Below are 26472 nucleotides of genomic sequence, written 5' to 3'. Positions count from 1 at the left end.
AGGGAAAAAAAATACCATGACTTTAAAGGTACATAGCCACGTTATTTGACTTTTTTTATTTATTTATATGTCAGTAGCTCACTCTGGTTGCATACAAAGTTTTTATGAAAGATTATCATGTCCTGCTGACATATTAGTTATTTTGGTGTTTTATGCTTTGTTTTTGCTCTATTTGTTAGTAAATAAAGCCTTTTGTGTTTATTTACCATATTAATGGAAGTACGTACTGTGCATGCGCAGCAGGAGTGAAAACAAGGAAGTGGCTACTTGCTGTTAGCATCTTAGCGAAACAATGAAAATGGTCCAGGTTCCAGTGGCAAAAAAAAAAACACAAAAATATATGATTCCTAGAGGGAAGAGACTGAAATGTTGCTGGGAATACAGTATGAATGTTGGTGTTCACTGAAGCGAACGCTAAACCTGCCAAGACACAGATGTGAGCGCAGAGCTGACCGATGTGAGTAAATGTTCTGATTTGAGGATCCTAAAGTTGCTGTAGATCGTTGGTCTTCGACCACGCCGAGCTGCCGCTTTATTGTGGGGCATTCCAGAGAGTCAGGCTCCGTTCGGCATTATTTACAATTGATTTATTAATTAAGAAAAACGGCATTATGATAGTTCTGTGATACTGCCACTAGATGTTGCCATGTCTGTTAATATTTGTTCATTGCGCCTGAGAGGGGATTCTTCTTCGGCTCAAAAAGGACTATCAAATCACTCAAAATGGAGACTTTGTGTATATAACCTTTTTTTTATCATGATCAAACGATTTTTGGTCTTTTTTTATGAGCATATTACAAGGGTATATACCTTTAATTCTTTGGAAATGACTGTGTGTCAGGTGTGAGCATCTACTGTAGTCAGCCTCGCCCCGCTGTATTAGCACACAAACCATGAAATCATGACACTGGAACTAAAAGTAATGCATTGCACAAAGTTTGTTGCAATAATAACATTGGCGACACTGATATTGGAATGATGATATTTGTGATATATTGTGCAGCCCAGAGAGAGGACTGGTTGGTAACAAAGGTATAAGTCTCCAAAGCTCAATGTTAGAGAAGAGCAGCAAAGAGTGGCATCTCTGGGTCGTCAAGCTGCTGTAACAGCCGTGAGAGGCGACCTACAAGCCAACTTGTTGTTTGGCAAAGATGCCAGGGAAAAAGTGTTTTCTGTCCAACAATCACAAAAGAGAAGTTTTTCAAAAGGCCCTGGGAACCTTATTTGAGTGTATGCCATCATGATTGCGTCTCAAATACCAAGACGTTTTAGATAGAAATCTAGTGTCCTGTGCCAGAAAACTAAAGTGGATCTTCAGATAGTCTTTGAAGATGACAGGACCAACTCAACCTAGAAATGGCTCTCCAGACACAAAATTAACTATTTTTTTAATCGCCCTTTCAGACTTAAGAACAAGACCTTATAGAAAGCATACACACTTGTGTTACATACGTTTGCATTTAATGACTGAAAATGGTGGGAATTCTAAATTTTGATCAAATTAATGGACTTATGTATACAGATGCTCAAATTTGTATACATAAGCATAAAAAAGAGCATTTTCTATCTTATTTGAAAATCAGAGTGACTATGAAAAGTCATAGCAATCGCATCTGTTCATACTGGTATAGGACCACACATCTTCAACCAGCACAGATAACGGCTGAGCTGAACGCACACATGAAGACGATACATTCCTGCTCTGGTTGGGGCCTGGGAAGCTGGCTGTTTCCTGGTAAATAAACTCTGATGAGGGTTGACAGGACTATAGTGAGGTCCGCTGTAGGTGGTGGAGGGGAGAACAGACTGTGTTGGGGGTTAATGTGTGTGTATTTTCTATGTGCAACTGGGAAGTTTCACAGGGAGATGGTTCATGGAGTTCACCTCCGGGGTGGCCTTTGTGCCAACGGCTTCACTGAAACTAAGATTTATATGCATTTAATATAACACCAGTTAAATAAATAATGATGTAAACGGAGAGGTGTCACTGAAAGCAATTTGATTTGTGCAGTCTGGCTATATAGGCCAGTAGCTGCTCATCCTTAGACCCCATCTCACTCAGGTTGGTGCATTCTGTGAGCTTTCTGCAAGATGTTCGCTTTTTTTCCCCTCAAAAACACGGGAGTCCTCATCTCAGAGAAAGAGGAGCCTTAGCAAGCTGGGAAAATGATGGTGTTTCACATGACAAAGTAGAGAACCGGAAAAACTGCTAAAACACACACAAACATTCAAAACAGCACATCTGTATAGGTGAACCGTTGGTTCGTTTACCAAGCCAACGTTTTGTCCCATTACAGTCGCAAGCTTTTCTATTTTTAACAGAGACTTTAGCGAGAGAAGCAGCCAAGATGCCCAAGCTAACTCTGGAGGAGCTGCAGAGATCCACAACTCAGGTAGGAGAGGATGAACTAAAAGTCATTCACCCTAAATGTTCTTTAAGAAAGAGTGCCACAAAGAAAGCAACTGCAGGACGGAAGTCATAGGGACAACGGAAAATATGGAACAAGGTGCTCTGGTCAGATGAAACCAAAACTGTAACTTTGGGCTTACCAAGAAAACCCTTTGTCTGCAAGAAAACCAACACTACACATCACCCTAAACACACAATCCCCACAGTGAAACATACTGGTGACAGTATGATGATGTGGAAATGTTGTTTTTTCTTAACAGGAAGTCCATCAAAGTTGATGAAAGAAGATTGTTGAAGGGTGCAAAAGAAGTCAGAATAGGCGGACATTCACCTTTCAGCTGAACAAAGACCGAAAACCCAACCAGAGCTACACTGGAATAGTTTGGATCAAACCCCATCTGTGTTGTTACATCTAAAACCCAATGGAGGCTTTGGCTCATTGAGCCAAATGGTAGAAGCGTGCCAAAACATCTGTAGCTGCATTTGCTGCAAAACGTGGTTCTACAAAGAGTTGGTTCAGGGAAGCTGAACACAAACGCTTTGTATCTGTTAAACACTTTGAAATATCGATACTGAAATATCTGACAAATGGAGCCTTCTAGTTTTTATCTGCCCCCAGTTTTAACTTTACATTATGCTGCATTCACTGAAGCTTTGAGGTAGCGTGCTTTACTGTCTTTTACAACCTTTTACATCCTAAGAAAGAAAAAAAAAGATTGAATATTTTTTGATTATTAGCTGGAGCGTAGCCAAATACTGACTGTGTTTTGATTCATGGGTAGCAAACAACAAAGCTAAAAGAAGGTCACAATTACCGCTTCAAGGTGGGTACCTCAATGTGAAAACACAACTGCAGTGCCTTCTTTCTGCCCTTCAGCAATTACAGGTACACAAATCCCAAAAACCTCTGCGGCCACATCAAATGCTGTGGATGTTGAACCACAAGGCTCGCGCAGAGATGCTTTTTTGGAAGTACTGAAACCTTTCTACCAGCTCCGAGGATTTCATGTGCGTCCTGAGCGCATGTGAGAACCTCTTGGCATTTGAGGTGGATCAGAGCGGGTCGGCCAGATGGCTTTAATGTCACAACCCCCCCCCTCCCAGTCTCTGAGAGGAGCTGCAATGGAGAGATCTGAAGCAAAAACAAACATAGGATCTGGGGGCTCAACGCCGACACACGGCGTGGCAGTGACCGCTATGAGCTAGATGAGAAACATATTGTATCCCCGATTCATCTCCTAAAGGGCCTCTGCTTACATTATGTGGCTTTTTGGTGCAGAGGAAAAGAGAAACAGTTGTGTGTGAATTTAAATCACAGCAGAAAGGAGATGAAGGATGAATGGGACACTATGTGAGGGTTTAAACACAAGATTATAAAAGAGAGCCTTTGTGTGAGTGTCGTACCATCTTTGTTACTGGTGACGGGAATGTTGTGGACGGTTCGGAGTTTGAAACAGGAGCTGGTCAGGACTTGGAGCTCCACAGAACTTAACACACATGACTGAAGATCTGAACGGGGAAAAGAAAGGGTTGCAATATTAATTTTACAATGTAAAATGTTTTGTCTTTATTAAGAAAAGGTTTAAATCCAAACCAGTTACCTTTTTTCTGGAGTTTCTGGATGCTTTCTTTCCACTCTGACCTCTCATAATCAGAGGAGAGGAGAAACAGATAGCTCTGCAGCCATAGAGACAAAATGCCTTAAATCAGTGAACATGTCGTTTTCACTAGAATATTACTAAAGCACCAGTAATAAAGGGAGACAATCCTAAAGTTAAATTTTTAATAATCTGTTTTTACAGATTCTAGCTCTAATCTGTCACAAACCACTCTGAAAGGTTTGTTGCACCCTCTACTGGTAGGACCCGAGCATTGCAGCTACCAGCAATCTGGCCATGAGTACCTTTCCGTGTTTGTTGAGGATGCGGAAGGGGATCGTGGGGGAATGCAGGAGTAACCAAGACTCCTGCTCATTCATCTTCTTCCTGAGACGCTCCACTCGACTCTGGCCCTTTGGAGCTTTCTGCACAGATACAGAAAAACAACAGTAGTACTCAGAAGAGAGAGTGGTTTAAATAATAATAATACATTTCCTTTAAAGGATCAAGGGATTCAAGGTCACCGAACAACCGTGGGCTCTGGATCCCATGGTTGACGAGTGGGCAGGAGAGTTTAGGAAGGTGCTTAATGACAAGATCAGTGAGGTAAGGAGGTGCCAAGTTATTGAGAGCTTTGAAGCAGAGGAGGAGACTCTTGTAGTTGATGCGATATTTCACAGGTAACAAGTGACGATGTTTAAGGATAGGAGGGATGCGTTCTATGGAGGGGGTTGTACCGATGATCTAGATGAGCTGAAAGAAGGGAGTTACAGTAATCCAATAGAGAAGTGACGGGTGCGTTACAGAGGGTGGCTGTACTGGTGGGTGGAAGAGATGGTTGGAGACGGTTGATGTTACGAAGATGAAAATATGCAGATCGAGTAATGCTGGTGACATGAGATCCAAAAGATAACATGCTATCAAGGATGACATCCTGAGGGGTGGGGGGGATAAACGGAGGACTGATCATCTGTAATTGTGAAATTGTTACGTCTAGTTAAAGCGGACTTGGTGCCAACAAGGAGAAATGCTGCTTACTTTGAGTTCTTTTTGAAGAGGTTTTGACTAAACCCTGACCTAATTTCAGAAATATGTTCTTTAATGTAGTGACTAAATTGAGAACATGAGTCTTTACAGAATGATGAATAATATATATATATTTTTTTAATTAAAGAAAAACACATTTGACTTATAAATCCTCTCATGGTGGAATATGGTGGCTTCCTCATGTTCACTGTTAAAATTCTTCATGATTTTCTATGTTGTGCTCCTAGTAGTTTTTTATCTAATTAGTAACCAAGTAAAACTTAATTTATATATAGCACCTCTCAAGATAAAAATCACAAAGTGCTTCACAACAGAAGATAAAAACACAGACAAAAATCAAGATAGATTTAAAAATATATGTTTTAGTTGTCTTTTAAAAGAAATCACTGAGTCTGCTGATCTCAGAGTCAGAGGAAGGGGGTTCCAGAGTCTGGGAGCAACAGAAGAAAGAACTCTGTCTGCGTTAGTTTTACGTTTAGTATGGGGGACAATCAGCAGGTCTTGATCACTGGACCTCTGAGCCCTAGTGGGGGTGTAATAGCTCAGCGATGTACACTGGTGTCTGGTCATTAACATTCATCTTTAAAAGCAATGAGAAAATTCATGCTACAAAAGATGCTGACCCATAGCAAAGGCTGAAACCTCCCTACTCAGTCACAGTCATATAGCCATTATAGATTAAACTTCCATCACAGATCGCCTTCAGGTCAGGTTTTTTACACAGGTCATGGGTCTGTGTGTAGTATCTGGACCTGGAAATACTACAAACTAAAATAAGTATCTCTTTTAATTTGTATCTTCAAGCAAAGCTCACTGCCACAAGTCTCCATGTCTCTTGATGCGTCCCAGAGAACCAATCAGGAACCTAGAAGGATACGTGCAGAGGCCTAACAATCATTATTGCATCTACAATGAAAAAAAGTACAAGATTTGTTCATTTTTTTTACCACCTTACTACATACGCTGCGTCTTTCTAGCTGAGAAGAGGACAACGGCAAAGTGATGCCAATATAGCTACAGCTATACAACGTAAAAGATGCAGCTAAACCCGTAACAGTGTGGCAAACAGTTGTGAAAAATGGCTTGCCCTGCCTCGTGGCTTTCCTGCCTAGATTCTCAGGAATTCTCTGCCAGCAACCACATTGCTAGTTCGTATTCAGCATGGAGCTGCTAAATTAGGGCCTCAGTAGTTTGTTTTTTAATAAAAAAGACTGGAGTAGCAATAAAAAGTAAGCTCTCCAACACTTAAGTATTTCATAATTGCAGGAGGTTCTTGTCGGCACTTAGAGGAGAAAAAAACTAATAAATACTCTCAGGAAGTTTCACCAGGAAGCTGTGAGTCAGAGCCTCCCAGACTACAATCAGATGAGTCTCTCGCGCCACTGGCCTCTTGTGACTGCAAATATCACCAGTGGTCACTGGGCAGTGTGGGCGAGCCAAACGCTGTGAGAGAGCAATAACAGGAACTCTCTGCTCCTGATAACTGGGATGCAGCTCAGCCTGGACCACACTGGGTACTACTGAAACTGTCAGGCGTCACAACATCTGATATTTCAGCTCTTTTTTAGCGTTAACAAGCAACAACAAGACGCGCCGACACAATGGCCCACTCTTGGACGTGGCTCAATAAAACTTGAGAAATGTGCCTTTGATGCATAGGGATACGTTTGACGAAAACCACAAAGAGTCACACAAGCAGTCAGAGTTTGCACTTGCAATAATTTGAGGTGCATTTCCAAAGCAGACACTAGTAGTTCCTCTTTGCTACTAATAAGTGGCACTTCTCTCATTTACCCTGAACTATTTGTAGAAGATTGTGATGGGAGGGTGTTCACCGTTTCTACACATCAGTCATCTCCCAGTTTAAACCCCATTGACTGTTTATGTTGTTCCGTTAACTTTAACGCAGCATTAATTGCCATTTCTGTGAGCAAACAACACATTTCCTCCCAGACACTCAGGTTTCAAAGAGACAGGCAATCAGCTGCGTGCTCGGATTTAAGGGGCTGGCTTTAATACATTAAAATTAGTCAATTACTATAAATGTTCCCCGACTTAGAATTGATTTGAATTCAGTTTCAGAGATCACTCGCTGTGAAAAAAGATCCTGAGAAAAAATAACGACTTTAAGCTGCAAAAATGAGTAAACTGGAGGTATGCATCTGGAAAACCCATTCACAGTTTGTTACAGTCACGCCTTTCCATGGAGTGTGGAGTGACTGTATGTAGGTTATATATTGTGATTGCTGTGACTGGACCATCATTTATAGCTTGGCTTTTTCTCACACACTCAACACAATGCTAGGGTTTTATTATGCTTTAAAGGCGGACACCTTCTTAGGGAGAAACATTAAAAGGTTTGATAGTTAGGATGCAATGTGGCCAACCAGGAACTCCTCTATAAAAGCAAAATTGGCAAAGTTGGATCACACAACAAGAAACAATCCCAAACAACACAGCAAAGCCTCGACAGACAACTATAAAACAAGACTTAAAGTGTTGTAATGACCAAGTTAAAACAGACCTCAAGCTGATACATTTTTGCTTCCCCTTTTTAGCTGTCCATGGCTTATTAGCTCAGTCCTGCCAGGACAAACATCAGGGCCGGTGACCAAAGCCCAGTTAAAGACACAGCTGTTCCAGTAAGCGGTCACTAACATAAACACAAACTTCCATGGAAGCCAGACCTTCACTTGTTTGTGCTTATCTTTCTTTCATCAGAAGAGATTCAGCTGGTGATTAGATCTAAGGAGCGCTGGAAAGTCCCACTCAGAGATTAAGACATGAAAGGCTAACGTCATTTAAAGAGAACATCTTTTCCCTTCCTCCAAGAATTTAAATGGGCTCCAATCCAGGAGCTTTGCATTATTCCAACATTAAAGATGTTTCAGTCTGGTCTGAGAGCTAAATTAAACAAAGGATCTAGACATTTTCTAGGATGTAGAGCTAGATAAACTCTGGGTCTCGGTGCCACAAAGCTCACCTTCTCTTTCTGTATCTCATTCTTCAACACGGAGATCTTGATCTTCATCTCTTCGATCTCGTGCTCGGGCAGGGCTTGAATGCTCGGACAGGAGTCAGAGTCGTCCAGGGTTTGGAAAGTTAAATCTGCCAGAGGGATGTACCACTTGCACTCGTACTGCTGGTGGCGACTGCAGACACACACAGAAGCGGTAGAAGTGGCAAGCAGGGAGAAGATGAGAAACGAGTTAGAGTCAGACAAGAAATGCTACGTTACACATCACTGCTAGCTGAGAGAACGTGAAGACTGCCTCGCATCTCCATCCAGGGTCATTAACTACAGCAGCTGGATACGTAACAGCACCATCTTTTAAAGGCCTACCATTACTAGTCCCTAATTTTCCCTATTTAGAAGCGTGCCCGTATGAAGGAGGCTGAAGGAACTTCAACGCAGCAGAATAATGGATGGTCCTCAGTGCTTTTGTGTGACAAATCTAGATTAATGAAAATGATGTATGTGGAGTGTTAGCTCCATTAGACGTGGAGTTGAGGAGAGTAATGTTCTTTGTCACTAACGAGCATTAAATGATCATTTCTGAATGCAGCGCACTCCATTTATTACAGCGTGATCATTCCTCAGACGGCTAATCTCAACAGCTAATGCAGGGTTCAACACATGATATTCCACATCGTCTTTGTTATCTGAAGCTAAATCGCATAGTGCATAAAATGAGTAAAAACAGAGTCCACCTCTGCATGTCGACCTGGCGACTCACGATAAGCTCTCTTTTTGACAAGTGGCCACAGTTCATTGAGGTTTGTGGCCATTTATTTCTGTGCAGATCTCTTAAACTCCACAACAACATGTAGATTAGGCAGAAGTCTGGTATTTGGTGAAGAGAAAACCTTTCTTTATCAGCCGTTTTCCTCTGCTTTGGTCCGGGTTGTTTAAAGGATATGACCCCTTAACTCTGGGGATCTGTTAAGATGCAACACCGCAAATGTCAACGGTACCATGTGCCAAAAGAAGATATTGTCCACTCAGTCTTTTTCTTTTTTTGTAAACCAATTAACTTTAAGACACCTAAAGGCCATGGAGCCAGACATGGACTTTCTTGGTGTTTTAACATTGTGAGGAATCCATTATGGCAACTTTTCCCAGACTGATGGACGGCAGCAACGGCCGATGTCTTCCCACCTTAGCATTGGGTCTGATTGCTCCACAGCGGCAAAATGCTACAACCTCTGATTTTATAGAAGCACTTCCATTTGCTGTACCTCAGCTTGATTAGTTTTAGACGCTTTTGACTTTTTTTTGCTTAGATTTTAAGGAATAATAACAGAGCGGCCTTTGTCTAGGTGTCATTGTGTTTTTTTTAACAGTTTGTCTCCCTATCTACAATTCCCCGTTTTGTCTACGCTCTAACTCATACTACATTTATTTTTTAACTTCATCACAACAGTTGTAGTGAGAATGCATTTTGTCATTAAATAACCCAGTTACTAGGCAACTACGTGGCTCTGAAAGGGTTTTAAAATACACACAAGGCTATAATCCTCATAGGTGGAGAACTACATCGGGACTTTTTACTTCTGATATGTTCAGAGTTTTCCCTCAAAACACATGATTCATTTAAAGAAGACAAGTCAATTTAGGGCAATACATTTTATGATGACATCATGTATTTATTGCACTGAACACAGACAAGAGAATTAAAGGCATACTATGCAACATTTTTCAGTTAATTAATGTGTTCCATACCGTTTTGGTTGATTAAATGAGTCATTTCAGGTCGAACAAAGGTTTTCTCGGCCGCCCTGGGGGTCTGTGGGGGAAATACCGTACTTGCAATTGCAAGAGCTCACGGCTCGCACACACAGAAGTCTTGCTTTACGGCGAGAACTCCATGTGTTTTTGCCCTGCCATTCACTATATGCACGCGCGAAAGCAACAACAAAGAACCGCGTGTTAACGTCAAATAAACATGCAAGCATATCGAGTTTTATTATTATTATTATTATTATTATTATTATTATTGTTTTTATTTATAATTTTTTTTATGTTGGTGAGACGCCACCGCGGCGGCCGCGGCGGCCGCGGCGAGGCGGTGGCCGTAGCGTCTCGCCAACATAAAATAGTAATAATAATAATAATAATAATAATAATAATAATAATAATAATAATAATAATAATAATAATATAATAATAATAACACTGGCGAGGCGGAGGCAGCCGCCTCTCCAAGATAGCGCTGGGGGAAGCTTGATGTTCATACCTTCACTGTGTTAGTCATTGTTTGTACTGCCGTTTTTTTTACTTTTCGTTGCGTTCGCCTGTCTGCTAAGCTCAAAACAACCGCGCCTGGCTTGATGGAGAAACCAGAACAGCTGAGCATCTTTACGACAGTGCACTTTTACTTTCGCCCTCTGGGGGGAGCCTCGCTGGAAAATCAACCCCGGTTGCATAGTATACCTTTAACATAACTAATACTTTAAACGTTCCAATGAATACAAGAAAATGGGTTTGATCCATACTATTATTTGCACTTATTTTAAAGGCATTTGACTGAATCAGAAGACTATTGTTCAGTTTGGTCAAAACTATTTTCTACAGGATTTATTTTTTTTTTCGTTTTGAAGAAAAAACTTTTTTTTGTTTAATTATATTTCCACCTTCTCAACATTTGACAGAACAGGAACCTGGAAATAATCCCAGGAATAATCTCCTTTTTTAGCCGACACAAGAACCAGAATTTAAAAACCAGGAAAGAAAATGCTGTAGAACGTAGGGAAGAGGAAATATCGTGAATATGAACTATTATCAAATGACATAACAGAGATAATCTACAAACTGAGCAGGATAAGAGATCCTCGCTAATGTAGGACAAGGCGATTGAGTTTCTGGATCACTCTTCTTCTCCTGTCTCCAAGAGGCAGCCTGCCGAGATACCACACAGACCATAATGTTGACTTTCCGGTCCGGTGGTTATGGCAACCACTCGAAGGGGAGAGAGAGAGGCAGGCATCAAGGATGAGAACCAGAAGAAGAAACAATAAGGCTTAAAGGAGGAGCCATCTGTTTTCTCATTTCTCTTTACTTTACAAGCAACTCAAAGCAAAAAGAGTCTTTATTTCTAGTCGAGTCCATCATTCTTTGCAACTAAAGGGCACAACTCAGACTTGTCTTCAACTCAGTTTTTCAAAAAGTTGAAAAATAAAGAGAAAGAGGAATTTCCCATGAGGCGGGGGCTCCACAGCCAGATGGGACAGCAGAACGAGTCTACCATCTAACGCCGTGGTTAAATCAATGTAAACTTGGGTAAACCTAGAAAACTACTAGGTACTGCACTAAAACTATATTAGCTCAACAAACCCTAACCCTAAACGCAGCTTGTATTAACCCGACCGTTTGGCCTGGCGAGGATCAAAGAACTCGATTCATCCTAGCCCATAAACATATTACTCCTGACTTGCTATGACTATATCAGTCCAGGCCAACGTCCTCCATGTTTTAGACCTTTCTGTGTTTTCCCACGGCAGATTCAAGTGAAAGCATGATTGCAGATCCTGATGACATGCAGAGGGGGCAGTCCACCATAGAATCATCCGTGTTGGACCAGGGACACACCTAAGGCCACCAGGACACCGGTCCCGGCAAGGCAGCTGAACACACCTGGTACACTGAGACAACAGATTCTCACAGGTTGCTTTCTCCAACTCTAAGCCAAGTTCTCACATCACTGCAAGTAATATCATCTCATCTAGTCTGCTCCCCACACAGCATTGACATGGTTTGAGTCTTTGTAGAGTGAGGTACGTTTGACGTCTCTGAGTCTTTATTCCAGCAGTCCTAGTAGTTTCTCAGTCTGACCGATGATGACAGAAAGTAACAAGATGCTCTCACCCCACGGCTGTCTTCTTCATCTTGGCACAGAGAAGCAGGTCGGTGAAGAGGAAGACGTGTCGAAGCTTCCTGGAGCTTTCCGACACCTCCACCAGAAACCCATCCTTCACCAGCTGCCGGGTCTGGAAGAACACCACAGGTGAAGCCCTACTGAGCTGATCAACTAACAGGCCATTTAAAACATCAGCTCTGTCATCTGGATACACTCAGCTGCTTTTGTGTGTGAAGCCGGCGCTTGAAAAGGTTAAAAGTAAAAAAAACAAAAAAAAAACAGTCCCACCCACCTCTCCTTTAGGTGTAGTGACGGCGGTCCTGCGAGGGTCAATCTCCTCGTTGATGGAGGAGAGGAAGTTCTGAGAAATGCGCAGAGCGTCCTGCAGGAGGGGGAAGTCTGGGTGGTCCTTGGAGGTGTGCTTCAGCAGGTCCTGTGCAGGTACAGAAATAAACAAAGCCTTCTCAAAACCTATTCACTGCTCTCTAGTTTTACATTCTCTATCAAAAGAAGGAAGATTTTTACTAAAGTAATCTCTCAACATGTCTTTTGCTTTTGTTAAGACAGCTTTGATCAGGTTGCTGAATACTGCAGCTGACAGGAGAACGCAGAACAGCGCATTTTCTCTGCTTGGTTAGCGGACCTGACAGGAGCACGGAGCAGAAGTCCTTCCAGTGTGAGGGGCTTGTTGCTTCTCTGCCAGTTTTATGCAAACATACGCATGCAAAGCTCTCTCCGACCCTAATGAGACCCATACAGACGTGACCGACAGTTTCTGCCTCGCGCCTCCTCATTTATGGTGGGAGCCGATAATGGGCTGGAAACACGCTGGGATCAGAAGAAAGCTGCCTTTCCCTCGTCTGTGCCTGTTAACGGCTGAACGGCTGTCAATATATCATGTAACAGAGCTGCACATCCTATTTCAATTTCAGGGGGTTTTGGAACAGGACAGTATTCATTATGCAAAAACAAACCCCAAGCTGTTAGTGTAAAAGTAAGTACACCCTTGCAAATTTTAGATGACATTTAAAGGAAAGCAGCAGCTAGGTGCTGCTAAACAAATGCCCTTTGTTAACTGATCGTCAATAGCATATAAGCATGTGTAACGCAATGCCAAGTAAGGTAAATATCAGCAATGAGCTTAGAGAAGCAATTGTTGCTGCCCAAAAGTTTGGGAAGGGTTAAGGGAAACATTTCCATACATATGAGTTGTGTTGTTTTACAGTGGGAGAGATAACACAGAGTTGGACGGCACTTTCCAGTCTTCCCAAGAGCGGGCAACCCAGCAACGTCACTTCAGGGTTAGATTGTGCGAGACTCAGGTGGTAAAAAACAAACAAAGGCTACACCTCAAGACTCTACGAGCCTCAGTCACCATGTTAAATGTAAATGTTTGTGACAGGACAATCAGAAAAAGATGACCCAGGTTTGCAAAATCCGTTGAATGAACCACAAAGTGGAAGTTCTAGAGGCAAATATGAGGCCATGTTCAGAGTGTGATTTGTACATCTGAGGTTAGATTTTTATCACTTCAAAACTTGCTAAAGGCCGAACTTTGATCATATCTATTCCAATATGTGAAACCTCAGACTTAATATAGGCTCTATATTTGTTGCCCAACACTGGCTTCTACACTCCATGTCGCTGGAAAATCTTCCAACTTTTGTATCTTACTAAGATTTTATGTAGTAGGACAAACATGTGGGAGAGCCTAATTCTGAAGTGGGCGGGGGTAAACTGTATTTGCACTAAAAAACAGAAAACGTAACTTCTGATTTCATAGTGGTGTAAGAATAAATGAGAGCTGGAAAAAAATATCTGCACCACGGTTTCCAGATTTTATATAAATACACCATTATCTGCTTCCCTTCCACTTTAGCTCATCTACTAAATAAAATCCTAATTAAAAAAATACCAATAAAATTCATGGATGTAAAATGACAAAAGGTCAAAAGTTGAAGAGTTATAAAAACCTTTGAAAGCCACTGGGGGAAAAAAAAAAAACTTTAGCTAGAATCACCCCCCAGCTCACAATGTGGGTGGGCTGTTTGTTTAAAGCTGCGGAAATGAATCTTGTGGACTCACATGGAGGACCAGGGTGCTTCTGGTTACACGGTCAATGGGCTTGTAAAGGAGAGCTGTGGGGGAGAGAAGAGGGAGAGGCTGAGTCAGAGCAGACACATAGTAGGTCACAGTCCCCGGGCTCCACCGGGAATAAATACACCTGCGCAGCTCACGCTGCACCGTGGAGTTAAACGAGGGGAATCCAACAAAAGAAGACTCTTAGGTCAACACCGCGGCTGGAAAAGCTGAATCTGTCTTCAATGGTGCTGCTGATCCTACGCTGACCTTCATGAGAGCGAGAGAGTGAAAGATACTTTCCATGTAGGGGTAAAAAGACATTTCATTGATTGAGTCTTTCTAGGTTTGTACAGATAAAGTTATGAAACAGCTATCCTTCATAATGAGGCAGCTAAACTAAACTCGGGTGAGTTTTGCTGCTAAGGTGGCTTTGCTGCAGCAGCAGCAGCAGGTAACATACATAAACACTCCCACAGATACAGCAAAATGAAAGCTGCAGGGAACAGAATCAAAGTCACATTAAGGCCGTGTGGTTCTTACTGGGTTCTACCAGAAGAAAGGAAGTAACTTTGATTTGGATTTACAACAGGATTGTTACCCGTTTCTGATGCCTAAGGTCTATACTTTATCTCCAGAATCAGATTTTTAGATTTCCTTTTAAGCAAATATTGATGTATTAATATAAAACTTGACTATGATTTTATGACAGATGTTTTTACATTAGTAAGGCTTTGAAGATGGAGTCAGGGGGTGGGGGGTTGGGGGGGGGGGGGGGGGGTGGATGGAATACCGTCTGGAAATACATTCTTTGTCAATGCTTATCCATACATGGGAAATACTTAAATTACACTCCTCGTCACAAGAATTGGTGTCCAGTATTAAGAATTGTTGGTACTACTGTATAGTTATTAGTGATTAGAGAATTTACAGTGGTATTACTGGGCCGCTCAACTCCGTAGTACTATGTTTTATTTTGTCACACACTCACCTCCATCATGGGTTCATATTGAACAAGCATCAACACCTATGCTACCATTAAGCTTATATTTATATTCTGCAGATTTTAAAACTTTAAAGAAAAAAAACAACCCCCTTCCTCAGAAACTCTGTAGATAAATGGTTTAAGGCTCATAGACATGTGGGTGATACTCCCCCCATCTCTCAATTTTCACCTATTTGGAATAATGCGCGGTTTACTCCTGGCAGGGCAGATGGCGGGTTTCAGATGTGGGCTGACAGGGGAATAAAAAAAAATTGGAGACTTATATGCACAGGGCACTTTATTAACATTTAATGAGCTCTGTTTGAAATATTTTATCTCATCAATGCAGCACCAGGCTACGCATGAACCACCTCTGTCCTGCTTGGAAGACATTGTGCTGAAACACATGTATATCTACGCTATATACAGCACTTGTCTTGCATGATGAGGAGTCTAGCCATGATAGAAGGAGAGCATGATGCTTAGATATTAAGGAAGAAATTGGAGAAGTTGAGTGGATGTCGGCTTGTTTAAAAGCTCAATCACAAACCATTAATACTCAAATGAAGTTACTACAACACAAGTGGTTAAAAAGGGTAGTCTGTATTCTGAGTATAATCACAGGTACCTTGCATAGCAAACTCTGTATTTTACCCGGCTGTATTTTAACTGAGTGTACCCGGTTTGCTTTCAGGTGAACTGTAAGTGTAAGACCCTGATCAACTTTTGCCTCCTGCAGGCCAAGAGGACGATTGCACTATCTTGGAGAGAGACTGAAATGCCCTCTACAAAATCCTGGATCAGACAAATGTCAATGTGTGTCACATTAGAAAAGTTAACCTATATAATCAGAGGGTAAAGCACAAGAATTTGAAGAAATATGGACACCCTTAATGGACTTTCTAAAGCAACAGAAGAGTGCGTTTATTTGTAAGGCTATTGAGTGTAATAGTTTGATTCATTTGTTTTATTTATACATTTTATTTCTACATTATTATTTGTAATTGTAATTATTTTTATTGATTTATGTACGTACTTTTTAAAATCTTAATTTGAATTAATTTAAATCAATTACTTATTTTGTTTTGTTTTATATATTTGCGTGCAACAAGGTTGACCTGCTTTTCATTATGCAAACAGTGTAACACGTGTCAACATGTGTTTGTATGCTCTTATTGGAAATTAATAAAAAACATTGTTCCAAAAAAAAAAAAATTACACTCCTCACTTTTTAAGACTGATTGGGGATCTAGGTATACAAAAAAGAGGAAATACTAAATCCTATTCCTATGAATTTCCAGAGTCTGATGCAGCGTCCAGAAGTCACTGGGGGGAAAAAAACATCATATTACTGCTGGTGTCACATGTTATTGTAGTGAATCATAATGTTTAGCATAGGGACCTAAAAAAAGAGAAAACTGGTGCTATTTACGGCACCAAAAGCAAAAACGTTTCAAAAGCAGCTAAAGCTGTTCCAATCAGAAAAGAGGCTAATCTCCATTTTAGAAATGAGCAAATTCATGTGAGGCTCGAGGAAGGAAACGCAGCCAAGTTAAACAGAGCAGAGACGTGGCTCAAACACAGAGAGAAGGACAATCTGACATTTATTAAGGCGACTGCAGTCCTGCACAGCCCAGCACAAACTTTTCTTTCTCTTGCTTTGCTGCTGTTTATGTGATTTGCCTACTTCCTCCACCCGAGGCACAGAAGAGTGAAAGCTGCCGGGACTTCCGTCTACACGCTCTTGACTAAAACATGCCCACACAGCCACTGGTTAATACTAATGAGACTCTGAAGAGAGCTGTGCAGATGCTCTTTGAAGTTTCTCCACCCTGCGATCATTAATGCAGCCGCCTGTCAATGGCTCAGTGAACCGATACTGCCACCTCTGAGGGGATTTACTACACTTCCTGTACGGGCTGCAAGGGCAGACAATATCTAATTATGTGCACCAAGAACAGGTGCTGCAGGAAGTATCAGGTGACTTCAGGCCACCGGCTCCACAACCAGAGTAGAGGTGCTGGGCTCGGTTAGGTGTTTCCTGGCCGGTGTTTGTACGGGGTCCGGTTCTAATTAGATCTAATCCTACGGCTGTAGGAGCGGGTGTAATTATTACCTCGCTAAACAAATAACTTGTATTATCACATTAAAGACCTAGCCACGAAATACCGCAGAGGTGAGGCTGCAATAGTGATTAAAGATGCAGCGATTTTGAAGCTCTGGTTTATACTAATATGAACTTTAGCCACTTTTGGTGGCTCTTTTACCAATCTAGTCTTCCTCATATGTGAGGTTATCACTTAATTCCCCCACGAAACTATTTTTTATTATCTTAATATAAACCAGTCTGGACTATATTTCATTTTTACAGGTGGCACATTTTATTGATTTCTTAGAACTTGGAGAACCTGGCTTCCATTTCTAGTTTTTCCTTGGTATCCTTCATGAACGTCATCAGAAACCATCTTTAAATTCTTGCAGAACACATTTTCCGTCCATACACAACTAGAGTGATAAGGGGCTGCAGCCGAGATGCTAGCGGTTGTGTTTTCTGCACATCTGTCGCTGCGTGATTTTACAGCAGCCCATTTGCTCGTCTCCTGGGGCTTATCGGAAGTCGATATTCTGTCACAGAGGTTACTCTGATAGGTCGTGTCTTCAAGGTCGCCTTGACAACTTCATTCACAGGCAATCAGTTGACCTTTGGTGGTTTGTGATGTGACCGTTTAAGCTTATTACCCTAAAATGTCTCCTTGCTGCATTTATTTATTCAAATAAAGAAATCTATGATCACATTTAAATTGCTTTGCCACATTTTTTTAAAAAAAAGGATTGCTCAGATGAGTTTAGATTTACTTACAAACCAGGCAGCATGACAAGACCTCGGTCGAAATGAGACAGGAAGAGGTGGGGGTGTAAAGGAATCCCTCTGATGCCGGCTTAGCAACCAAGGGACACTGTGACTCAAAATTAAAAACGGAGACTCTTCTGAGAGCTGACAAACCCTGGATGCTGGAGGATGTGCAGTAGCGTCATACTTCACCGCAACAAAACTATTCAGAGCATACAGAGTGCATAAGCATCCTTAATAGTGATAAAGATTAGTCTGCGTTCTGAATTAACTACATCCCAGGTACATGCTGCTGAAAACTGACACACATATGAGCAAACTCACCCAGGTTCCCTACTGCTTATCGTAAAATGCATTTAGGATTCCAGCCGTCACCTTTAGAAAACTCCCAGAACTAAATCCGTTTAGTTTGCAAGGTGGGAGACCGGTACAGGCACCTGCCAGGTATACCACCCTCTTTCCCACTCACACTCACCAGCACCGTTACTTTTTCCTCTGCTGTTTTAAGGTAATTGCACTCGGAGAGTATCTTTATAATAACTAAACAACGCGTTTTTAACAAACACATAAAGGAAGGTCCGAGGAACAATAAAGTCCAGCACACCTAGCAGCTTTAAAGGAAACTTTCCAAAGCCTTTAGCATGTCAATTTAAACTTTTAAAACTGCAACATCAATAACTGCATAGCTTGAGAGGAACAACAACAACAAAAGAAACCCTGTGCCATAGATTGTCAACTGGGAGAATAGGAGCTGAAGTAGGAGCAGATAATTAACTACAGAATCCCAGAGCTACAAGAAACAAGCCAATCAAACACTCCAAGTCGTCTTCATGCAACTCCAGCCGGCCATTTCATGCAGTCTTTACCGTAGGTGCAGTTACAACACAGTCTGAGCACCAGCAGAACCTCCATCTCCCTCTTCTCCTCTCCTGACTCTGCACTCCAGCTCACTGCCTCCGTTCTCAGGCACAGAGGCAGCGGGAGAGCGAGCGAGAGAGCGTGTGAGAAAAGAGAGAGAGAGCGGATCCTACACACATCCTACAATGACTCCTGATGCCCACCGCTGCATACACGAGCAGAACGGCTGAGAGGAGATTCTCTTCACAGCCCAGACAGGCGGACAGGATCAGGAACGGTGTGTGCTCACCAGCAACAACTTACCCTCCATAGAGCTCGTGGTGGTGGAGTCTTTGGAGTCTTTGGGGCCTTTCACTTTGACAGTCTGAACAGAAACAGTGAAGAGGAAAAACCCATTTAAAAAATATGTACTTAAAGACATTTACAAGGAACTGCAAACAAAAAGCAGGTCCACATTGTACTGACTGCGAGGGAAGAGGGACCGACGTAGAAATGAGCTCCAAGAAACACTCTGCCGTTGCCAGTTTTATGTGTAACGTTAAACTGTACACTGATAATGACGTTAGAGATGAACTGAACAACTGGCCGCAGACAGCTTTGGCTCGCCTGGCTCTGATCCGGGATCAGCAGGTTTAAAGAGTGGAAAATCTGGTTTTCCCCTTCATCAAATGCATCAAACCTAACAACTGCCAGTATTGTTTGATCTGTAACAGCATCAACCAGCAAGGATGTACTTTGATGCATCTTTCTCTTAGTTTATCGTTTGTCTAATTTTGACTAGAGACATATGCTTTAATGCATAACCTACTGCATCATTCAAATAGAGCTGGACAACATGGACCAAAAACTATCAGGGTATTTTATTCCTGCACTCAACACGTTTGATGGTGATCACAATACCGTTTTAAATTAGTAATTCAGTTTTTACACAGTTTCAACAAAACAGTTTCAATATACACAAATAGGTAATAAAAGCTTATTGATGAGATGTATTTTCAACATATTGAAGTATAAATCCTGTTTGCAGAAGAGTTAAAAAGATAAAAATATGTTTGCGTACAAGCAGAAAAATAATCAGGAAAAGCCTGAGCAGTGCATCGCTACATGATGTAGCTGGAGCGTGCTGGTTACATGAAACTGGATTATTTTTTCACATGTTTTAAATGTTGGTCAGCTTCTCTAATTGTGATGTAAATACACTAAAAGCCGTGAAGAACAAATCGTTTCAGGAATTAAGCTGGAAAAGAAATGACAGAAGTAATTTTTTTCTCCCTCTCTTCCCTTAGTGGAGATGAACTGGTTGAGATTTGCTCCAACAGGATTTTAACAGCTAAACAGCACTTATTGAAAGCTAAACCACAGGTAAGGATTTTTTTTATATTACTTGTGTTCACAATTTTGAACTACAGAGTGACTGTGTTTTGTAACGTCTTGCTGCACTCTGTGTTTGGGCTGAGTCTGTTTGCGTTGCCCTTCCCGCCCAATCACAGCTGGACACCGGGACTGACCGGCCTCACCAAGCCCTGCACGGATTAAGCATGTATAGAAAATGGATGGATGGCTAAATGTTTGCGCTTTTCTGCTCATGTACCAGCGTGTCTGTATTTTTAGCACAATATTGATTGCAGGAGCCGGAGGCCATTCAACAAGGCCGGGATTCAGCGTAGTGATAGCGGCTCAAACAACAGGCTCAGGTAATGTGAACTGATGCGTACGTGATATGTCCCAAAATTTCAATCAACAGCCTTCGGTTTTAAGCTCATTGATAATTATGACAGAGTAAACCAAGAAGTCCTTGATTTTATTTAGTCCTGATCCAATCCTGTGTATTGACTATTAGTCCTGATGAAAGCTTTTAATTTTTAAATGACTGGAGTCCCACATCTGCCCCCCACATCTGATGGTGGTGTGCCGTCGCTAATTTCCTCAGCTAGAAACCTATGCTGCTGTTCTTTGAACAGCCAATTTCTATAGATAACGGCCTGTTTTCATGAGCACAGCTAAAACAAACCAAACGCCTCACAACGACTCTACCTTTACTGCCAGTCCTGTTTGCCCACGTTTAAACAGGAACCGTAGGGAAATATGTCACGAGCCTAGTTATAAATAGTAATATCACAGCAGAGAGTAAATATGATAACTGTGCTATGCTAACAGCCTTGGATTGAAACAAAGGGCTCTGGAAGACTACACTGTCAGCAGGAGCAAGACGGAGTTACCTAAAGCTTGTATCTGTCTTTTGCTGTCCACATGCTGGCTAGGCTCAAAGGGCTCAACTATATGACACACAGGTAAACCTATGTTCCTCATAATAAGAAAACATTTCCTCTAAACACAGTTGCTCACTGAATAATATATATATATATATATTTTACTTTATTTGCTTCCCTTTTACACTGTTTGCTTTTATCATCACTTAGCAAAGGGTGATTATAGGAGCCAAGTCAAACAAGGAACAAGTTTACCATCCAAAATAACGCTATATCAACTTTGGAAGGTTGATGTTGAAACCCAACAAAGAGCTTAATTACACATTACAGTACACAAAGCTAATGAATGCTACTCATCTGCTTGGCACACATGGTCCAGTTTTTGTCTGGCCCCTGATCCTTATACCACGACGGAAAAACTGACCTCAGATATCTTCTGGAACTGGTGGTTGGCTTGGCTGCATTTCTCCGCCGTCTCCAGCGCGTTCTTGTAGTTGTCCACGAAGGCCTTGTAAACTCCCAGCTGGCTAGCCTAGGAGACGAGAGAAAAAAAAAAAGGTACCTGAAGACAGAAGAAGGTGCAGGACTAACAGAAACAGTTTTATTTATGTATGGAAGTCAAATTCAGGTATTGTCATGTATTTTAAAAAGTATTTTTGTTCTAGCCAATATGCATATCTTCTGACTGGAAGAAACGTTAAGGTTTTGGAGAAGTCCTGACTTGAATCTGACAAAGAACCTGAGTAGGGAGCTAAAGACCAGTGTGATAGAGAGGAGGACTTGTAGCTCATCAAAATGCCAGTGGAAATTTGCAAAAAGCTGAATCGAGAACTATAGGAAGGGTTGAACGATGTATCTGCTACTCAAACCTGTACAAAGACCAGAGGGCTCTGATTGGTCAATAACACATAGCAAAAACACATGGTTACAGTTTGAATTACAATGTAATAATTTTTACATTCTATTCCCATCAGAATCCTGTCTGGAGTGGACACTTAAAAACATACAGAGCTACAAACAATTTAATCCCATCATCTTAATGTCAAACCACTGATGAGCGTCCCCCTAAAGCAGGGGTCTGCAACCTGGGGCTCTTTGGACCTTCCACAGTGGCTCTTAATAACTTTGGCTACAAATTACATTTTTATTATGGTATCTAAATGTAATAATGATAATAAATGTAGGTTTTAGCATTTTTTTTCTTGGAATATTTGCTTTTAATTTTCACAACAGAATGTTGCTAAAAGTGCCAGTAATATTTAATTTGAAATGAATATTATTTCATTATGTTGGAAACTATGATTGTTTTACACCGTTATCCAATAAAAATGACCACATATTTCCTACAGTAGATCTTTATCAAAAATGATAACTTCTCTTTTTTTTTTAAAAGGCCAGGCAACATTTGTGGCTCTGAACAAATTTAATTCAAGTTGACTTTAGGCTAAACGGCTCTTTAGAGTGTAAAGGTTGCAGGCCCCTGCCCTAAACTGAAAGTACGTCTTTCTCTTCTCCTCCCATCCATTAACAGCCCCACTCCGCTGCACTGTGTGTGCATTGCAACGCAGGCTGCAGGCTAGCAGGGCATTCATATGCACTCTGCTACAGTTGAATGCAGAAGCTGGAGAGTTGGCTGTGCCCTATTAAAGCGATGAGCGTAGATTCAAATGAATAGATCGAAATGCAGCTGGTATTCCTTTTTGTTCCTTAACTTCCTGATCTCTCATGCTGCTTTTTTCAAGACCTCTGGACGTGTAGTCAGATCCCTTTCATTCTCCTGTTTTGTCATGTTGCAGACACAAACTTAATATTGTTTTATTAGGTTTGCATGTAAAAAACAAAGGCATCACATAACTGAGCTTAGGCTGGGGAATCCATGACAGGACAACTATTAATCGTGCATCCCACAAATCAGGCCATGGATGAGGAGCAAACATTATTGAAAGAGGTCCTGTTACTGAGCTAATTATCAGGCAATACCAGTAGGAAACCTGGATGTGCTGCAGAAGACTTGCGGCTGGATTGTGGTTCACAGCCGGACCTACAAGCATGAAGATTCAACCTGTACTTTATGTACTTCATCCAGTCTGACTGAACTAGTGATATACAGCAAAAAAAAAGTGGCAAATAACGTCCATCTCTAGATACTCAGTTAGAGACATATCCCAAAATACCAGCAGCTGTAACTGCAACAGAGAGGGGGTTCTGCAAAGTCCTGTCTCAGCAGTCGGCTGCGAATAAATAGATTCCACGTGTATTATTTTCTCTCCGCCTAAATAGGATGATTACTACGCGCTCCTCTATAACATATTGTTTCAATACACGTTGGTCCTCCTTAGCACAAAGAGAACAGACTGCAATCAGTTTCCCAATTTCATAGTAACCAGTTAACCTAAAGGCCGGCCAAACAAGTGCTCTGTCCATAAATCTTATAATATTAGAGGAACAAATTCTTTTTTGCGCAACGTTGAAAGGAGAAGAGAAACCCTCGTGCGTGATCACATCGACAGAGTGGGAAGCACAAACTAACTTTTGCTACGATGGATGTAAAGGAAAACATATATAGTGTATATTTTTATTACTTGACCTGCTCTCTGGATGACTGATTGGTGCACATCTGTACAGAAGCATGCCAGATTTTAATCAGATTAAGGCGCTAAGAAGAAGCAAAGAATTGAAATACCCAACAAACTGGATGTTGATCATGTGCTGTTTAGGTGCTGCTGGGAACAGCAAAGGAATTTAAATGCTGCAGTTTGGACACGGAGTGCATCTCCACCGTTACCATACCTACATGCAGCTCAGACACGGCATCTTTTTATGCAGATTTACTGGAACGTTTCACAGAGGACATTTTCTCCAGCAATAGCTCTGTAAATATCCCAGTGGGCATTTTAATATCCTCCCAATGTGTTTAGATCTTGACTAAAACATTAATTATTAACAGCAGACTCTGGGTGCTAAGTCCCACTAGTGTGGTGCACTTTAGCAGAACGCGAGGTGAGCTCTGTTTGGATTGGTCAAGGAGCTTTGGGTTTTATCTGTGCAGATGGCACTGACCCATACCTGAGGATTTTACCAGATTTCTAGATGTAGGCTACATTAATGTACCTGACTCCGCCAGATAGATTTGCTCCGCATATCCATCTGGAAACCTTCCGTTGAAGTAATTTTGGGAAGGGGCGAAAATACTGGTTAGCTGATTGGCCTATGTTGGTGATAGACGGGCCAAATAAACCAATCAGATTCGTCGTCGCTCGTAACAGAGCGACGACGAAAACACAACCACAAGCCAAGCTACTCTTGCTGCTGCAGGTAAAGGCTCGTTAGCTCAGCAAAGAAATACTCTGTAATTCCGATAAAACTTGCTCGATAGCCACGCTAACGCTAGTTTCATCGGCTGAAGCCGCCATGTTCTTTAGACTGAACTGTCGCGCTTCTCGTTGCGTCACACCTCAACCCGCCTCAAAGCCAACGCTGATTGGACGTTCGTTTGGTGAACGGCTCCAAATTATCTTTAACGGAGAGTAGCCAGACTGATCTGCGAGTGAAACCTTGAAAGCTCGCGAGATCAGGATGGTCTCACGAGGCTAACATTAATGCAGGGTCAAAGGAAAACAGCAGTTTCTCTTGAAAGGAGAAACGTTTTCAATTCACACAGAAGGTAAAAAAAAGAGTACATTGTTATTTACAGGTCTTGAAAAGAAACTAACAAAACGTCTTATCTGCAGATCGGACCTTCACAAAATTGTGATAATAGAAATCTGGGACTGGTGGGTGTAACTTTATTGATGCACTGATCCTATCATTAATGTTCCTGTAATAGCTTTATTGCTACCAGTGGTTGTTTTTTTGAGGATGAAAGCAAATCTTAGAAGTCCATTTGACCAAACAATCACCCCCAACATTCAAACACACTCCAACTTTATGTCGGCAGAGACGGTAAATAATTAGCTTGAACAGATCCAAGACCAACAGAACCCGCAGCTTAGTCATCCCCTTGTGTCAGAAAGGTTGAATACCCGGGAACTGTAACTGGCTTTTTATGCCCTTTGTGTGCTTTTTTCCTGCTCCTGTGGACTGCGTTGTGCTGATGGGGAGCAGCAGGGTGCATAGCAGCTAATTACGCTGCCATCTGTATTCTCACACCGCCACCCTGACTAAATGTTTTGCTGTCACACAACATGCTCCTCTACGCACATCTAAACGGCACAGATGGGAGCTGATGACTACAGTAAGAGCTGACTCTAGCTACTGCGATCGCAGCACAACAGATCTACCGAAGGGAAAGTCAGAAAGTTATTTGCAATGTGTAGTCTGCTGTGAAACATCCGCTTATGTCACACTTTGAATGAACATTTCATTTATTCCCACATCTCTTGATCTGGCAGACTCTTTAATGAATTAAATATTTTATTTAAGTCTAAGTGGGTTTTGTCTTACCGTAAAGGACCCAACGCTGGGTATATGTACATTATCTGGGATATTTGTTGGCACCCCTGGTTAAGATGTGCAAAAGGTCTTTAAATAAATTCAGCTTTCAGAGAAAGCAGAAAGGGGTTCTGTTTGTAGGATCCCCCTTAGTGAGTCCTAGGTCCTACCTCGTGCGCTCTTTTCTGCAGCTCAGCCCACAGGTTTTTGACAGGATTTAGCTCTGGAAACTGAGATGGCCATGGAAGAAGGTTGATTTTGTGTCTGCTGAACCCTTTCTTTGTCGATTCCTCAAAGGTTTCGGATCCTTATCCTGCTGAGAAGACCTCAATGTCGACCCATTTTCAGTTTACTGAACAGAAGCCCCAAAATTCTTATTCAAAATCTGCTATTTTCAAGGCTTGCTGAAGCCATCCATGAGCTCCAAAAAGATTCTCAGAGCCTCTGGCAAAGCAACAGAGTCACAGCATCACAAATCCTCCACCGTGAGGGGATTTTTCACGTATGGGTTGTTGTTTGGTTTTGGACCCAGCTGGAGCGTCTGTTGCCCAGAAAATTTCCAGCGCTAGTGTCGTCTGACCAAGTCCCAGCAGAGCTTAGTAAACTCCACGTGTATACTTTTGTGAAGGTAGGACAGAAAAGGCTTTCTCCTGCTGTCACTCAGAGTGATGCCAGAAAACTGGCATGTAAATGTGATCTAATGTGAAACTGAGATGCCATTCCTTGCTACAGTTCTCTCATAGCGAGCTTTGAACATTTCTTTTCACCTCCTCTTTACATTCCACTCTCTGTAGACACAAGACAGCTACGGACCCTGATATAGCCTAGTGGACAGTAGCTACAACAGGCCACAGTGCTCTAACTTACAAACTAGAAATATCAACACAGCAACTCTAGTAAATTTTAAAGAGTAAAGCATAGAGTATAATTGCTAAAGCAATAACTGTCACAGGTAACTTTAGCTAAAATCAATGATATCTTAACACGAGCCTTCAGGCTCTGCTGCTGCAACAAAACAATGACTTATTTAAGCCTGTTAATAAATCTTTAAGAGGGGTGCCAATAATTATGGTTGCAAAACGTTTAAGGTTACAATGGTAATCTTAAACATTTTGCTTCATCTTTACTTTCCTCATTTAAAATCAT

The 26472-nt window shown here is 41.6% G+C and overlaps 1 protein-coding gene across 5 annotated transcripts in view; it reads right to left on the bottom strand.

The window, feature by feature from the left end:
* Positions 1-26472, bottom strand: part of abr (ABR activator of RhoGEF and GTPase) — a 156380-nt gene that overhangs the window by 51906 nt on the left and 78002 nt on the right. For all 5 annotated transcript variants that reach the window (XM_012871243.2, XM_012871244.3, XM_012871246.3 and 2 more), the window contains 9 exons: positions 21320-21427; positions 18989-19049; positions 13998-14050; positions 12205-12345; positions 11921-12042; positions 8039-8207; positions 4314-4433; positions 4012-4087; positions 3815-3919 (listed from right to left, as the gene is read on the bottom strand). In XM_012871243.2, the coding sequence (XP_012726697.2) occupies positions 3815-3919; positions 4012-4087; positions 4314-4433; positions 8039-8207; positions 11921-12042; positions 12205-12345; positions 13998-14050; positions 18989-19049; positions 21320-21427 (955 nt within the window). The remainder of the gene's footprint in view (positions 1-3814; positions 3920-4011; positions 4088-4313; positions 4434-8038; positions 8208-11920; positions 12043-12204; positions 12346-13997; positions 14051-18988; positions 19050-21319; positions 21428-26472) is intronic.

The sequence above is a fragment of the Fundulus heteroclitus genome, chromosome 11, assembly GCF_011125445.2.
Source record: "Fundulus heteroclitus isolate FHET01 chromosome 11, MU-UCD_Fhet_4.1, whole genome shotgun sequence".
In the NCBI taxonomy this organism is placed as follows: Eukaryota; Metazoa; Chordata; class Actinopteri; order Cyprinodontiformes; family Fundulidae; genus Fundulus; species Fundulus heteroclitus.
The sequence above is the reverse complement of the archived record's forward strand: the minus strand, read 5'-3'. Positions and strand labels throughout refer to the sequence as shown.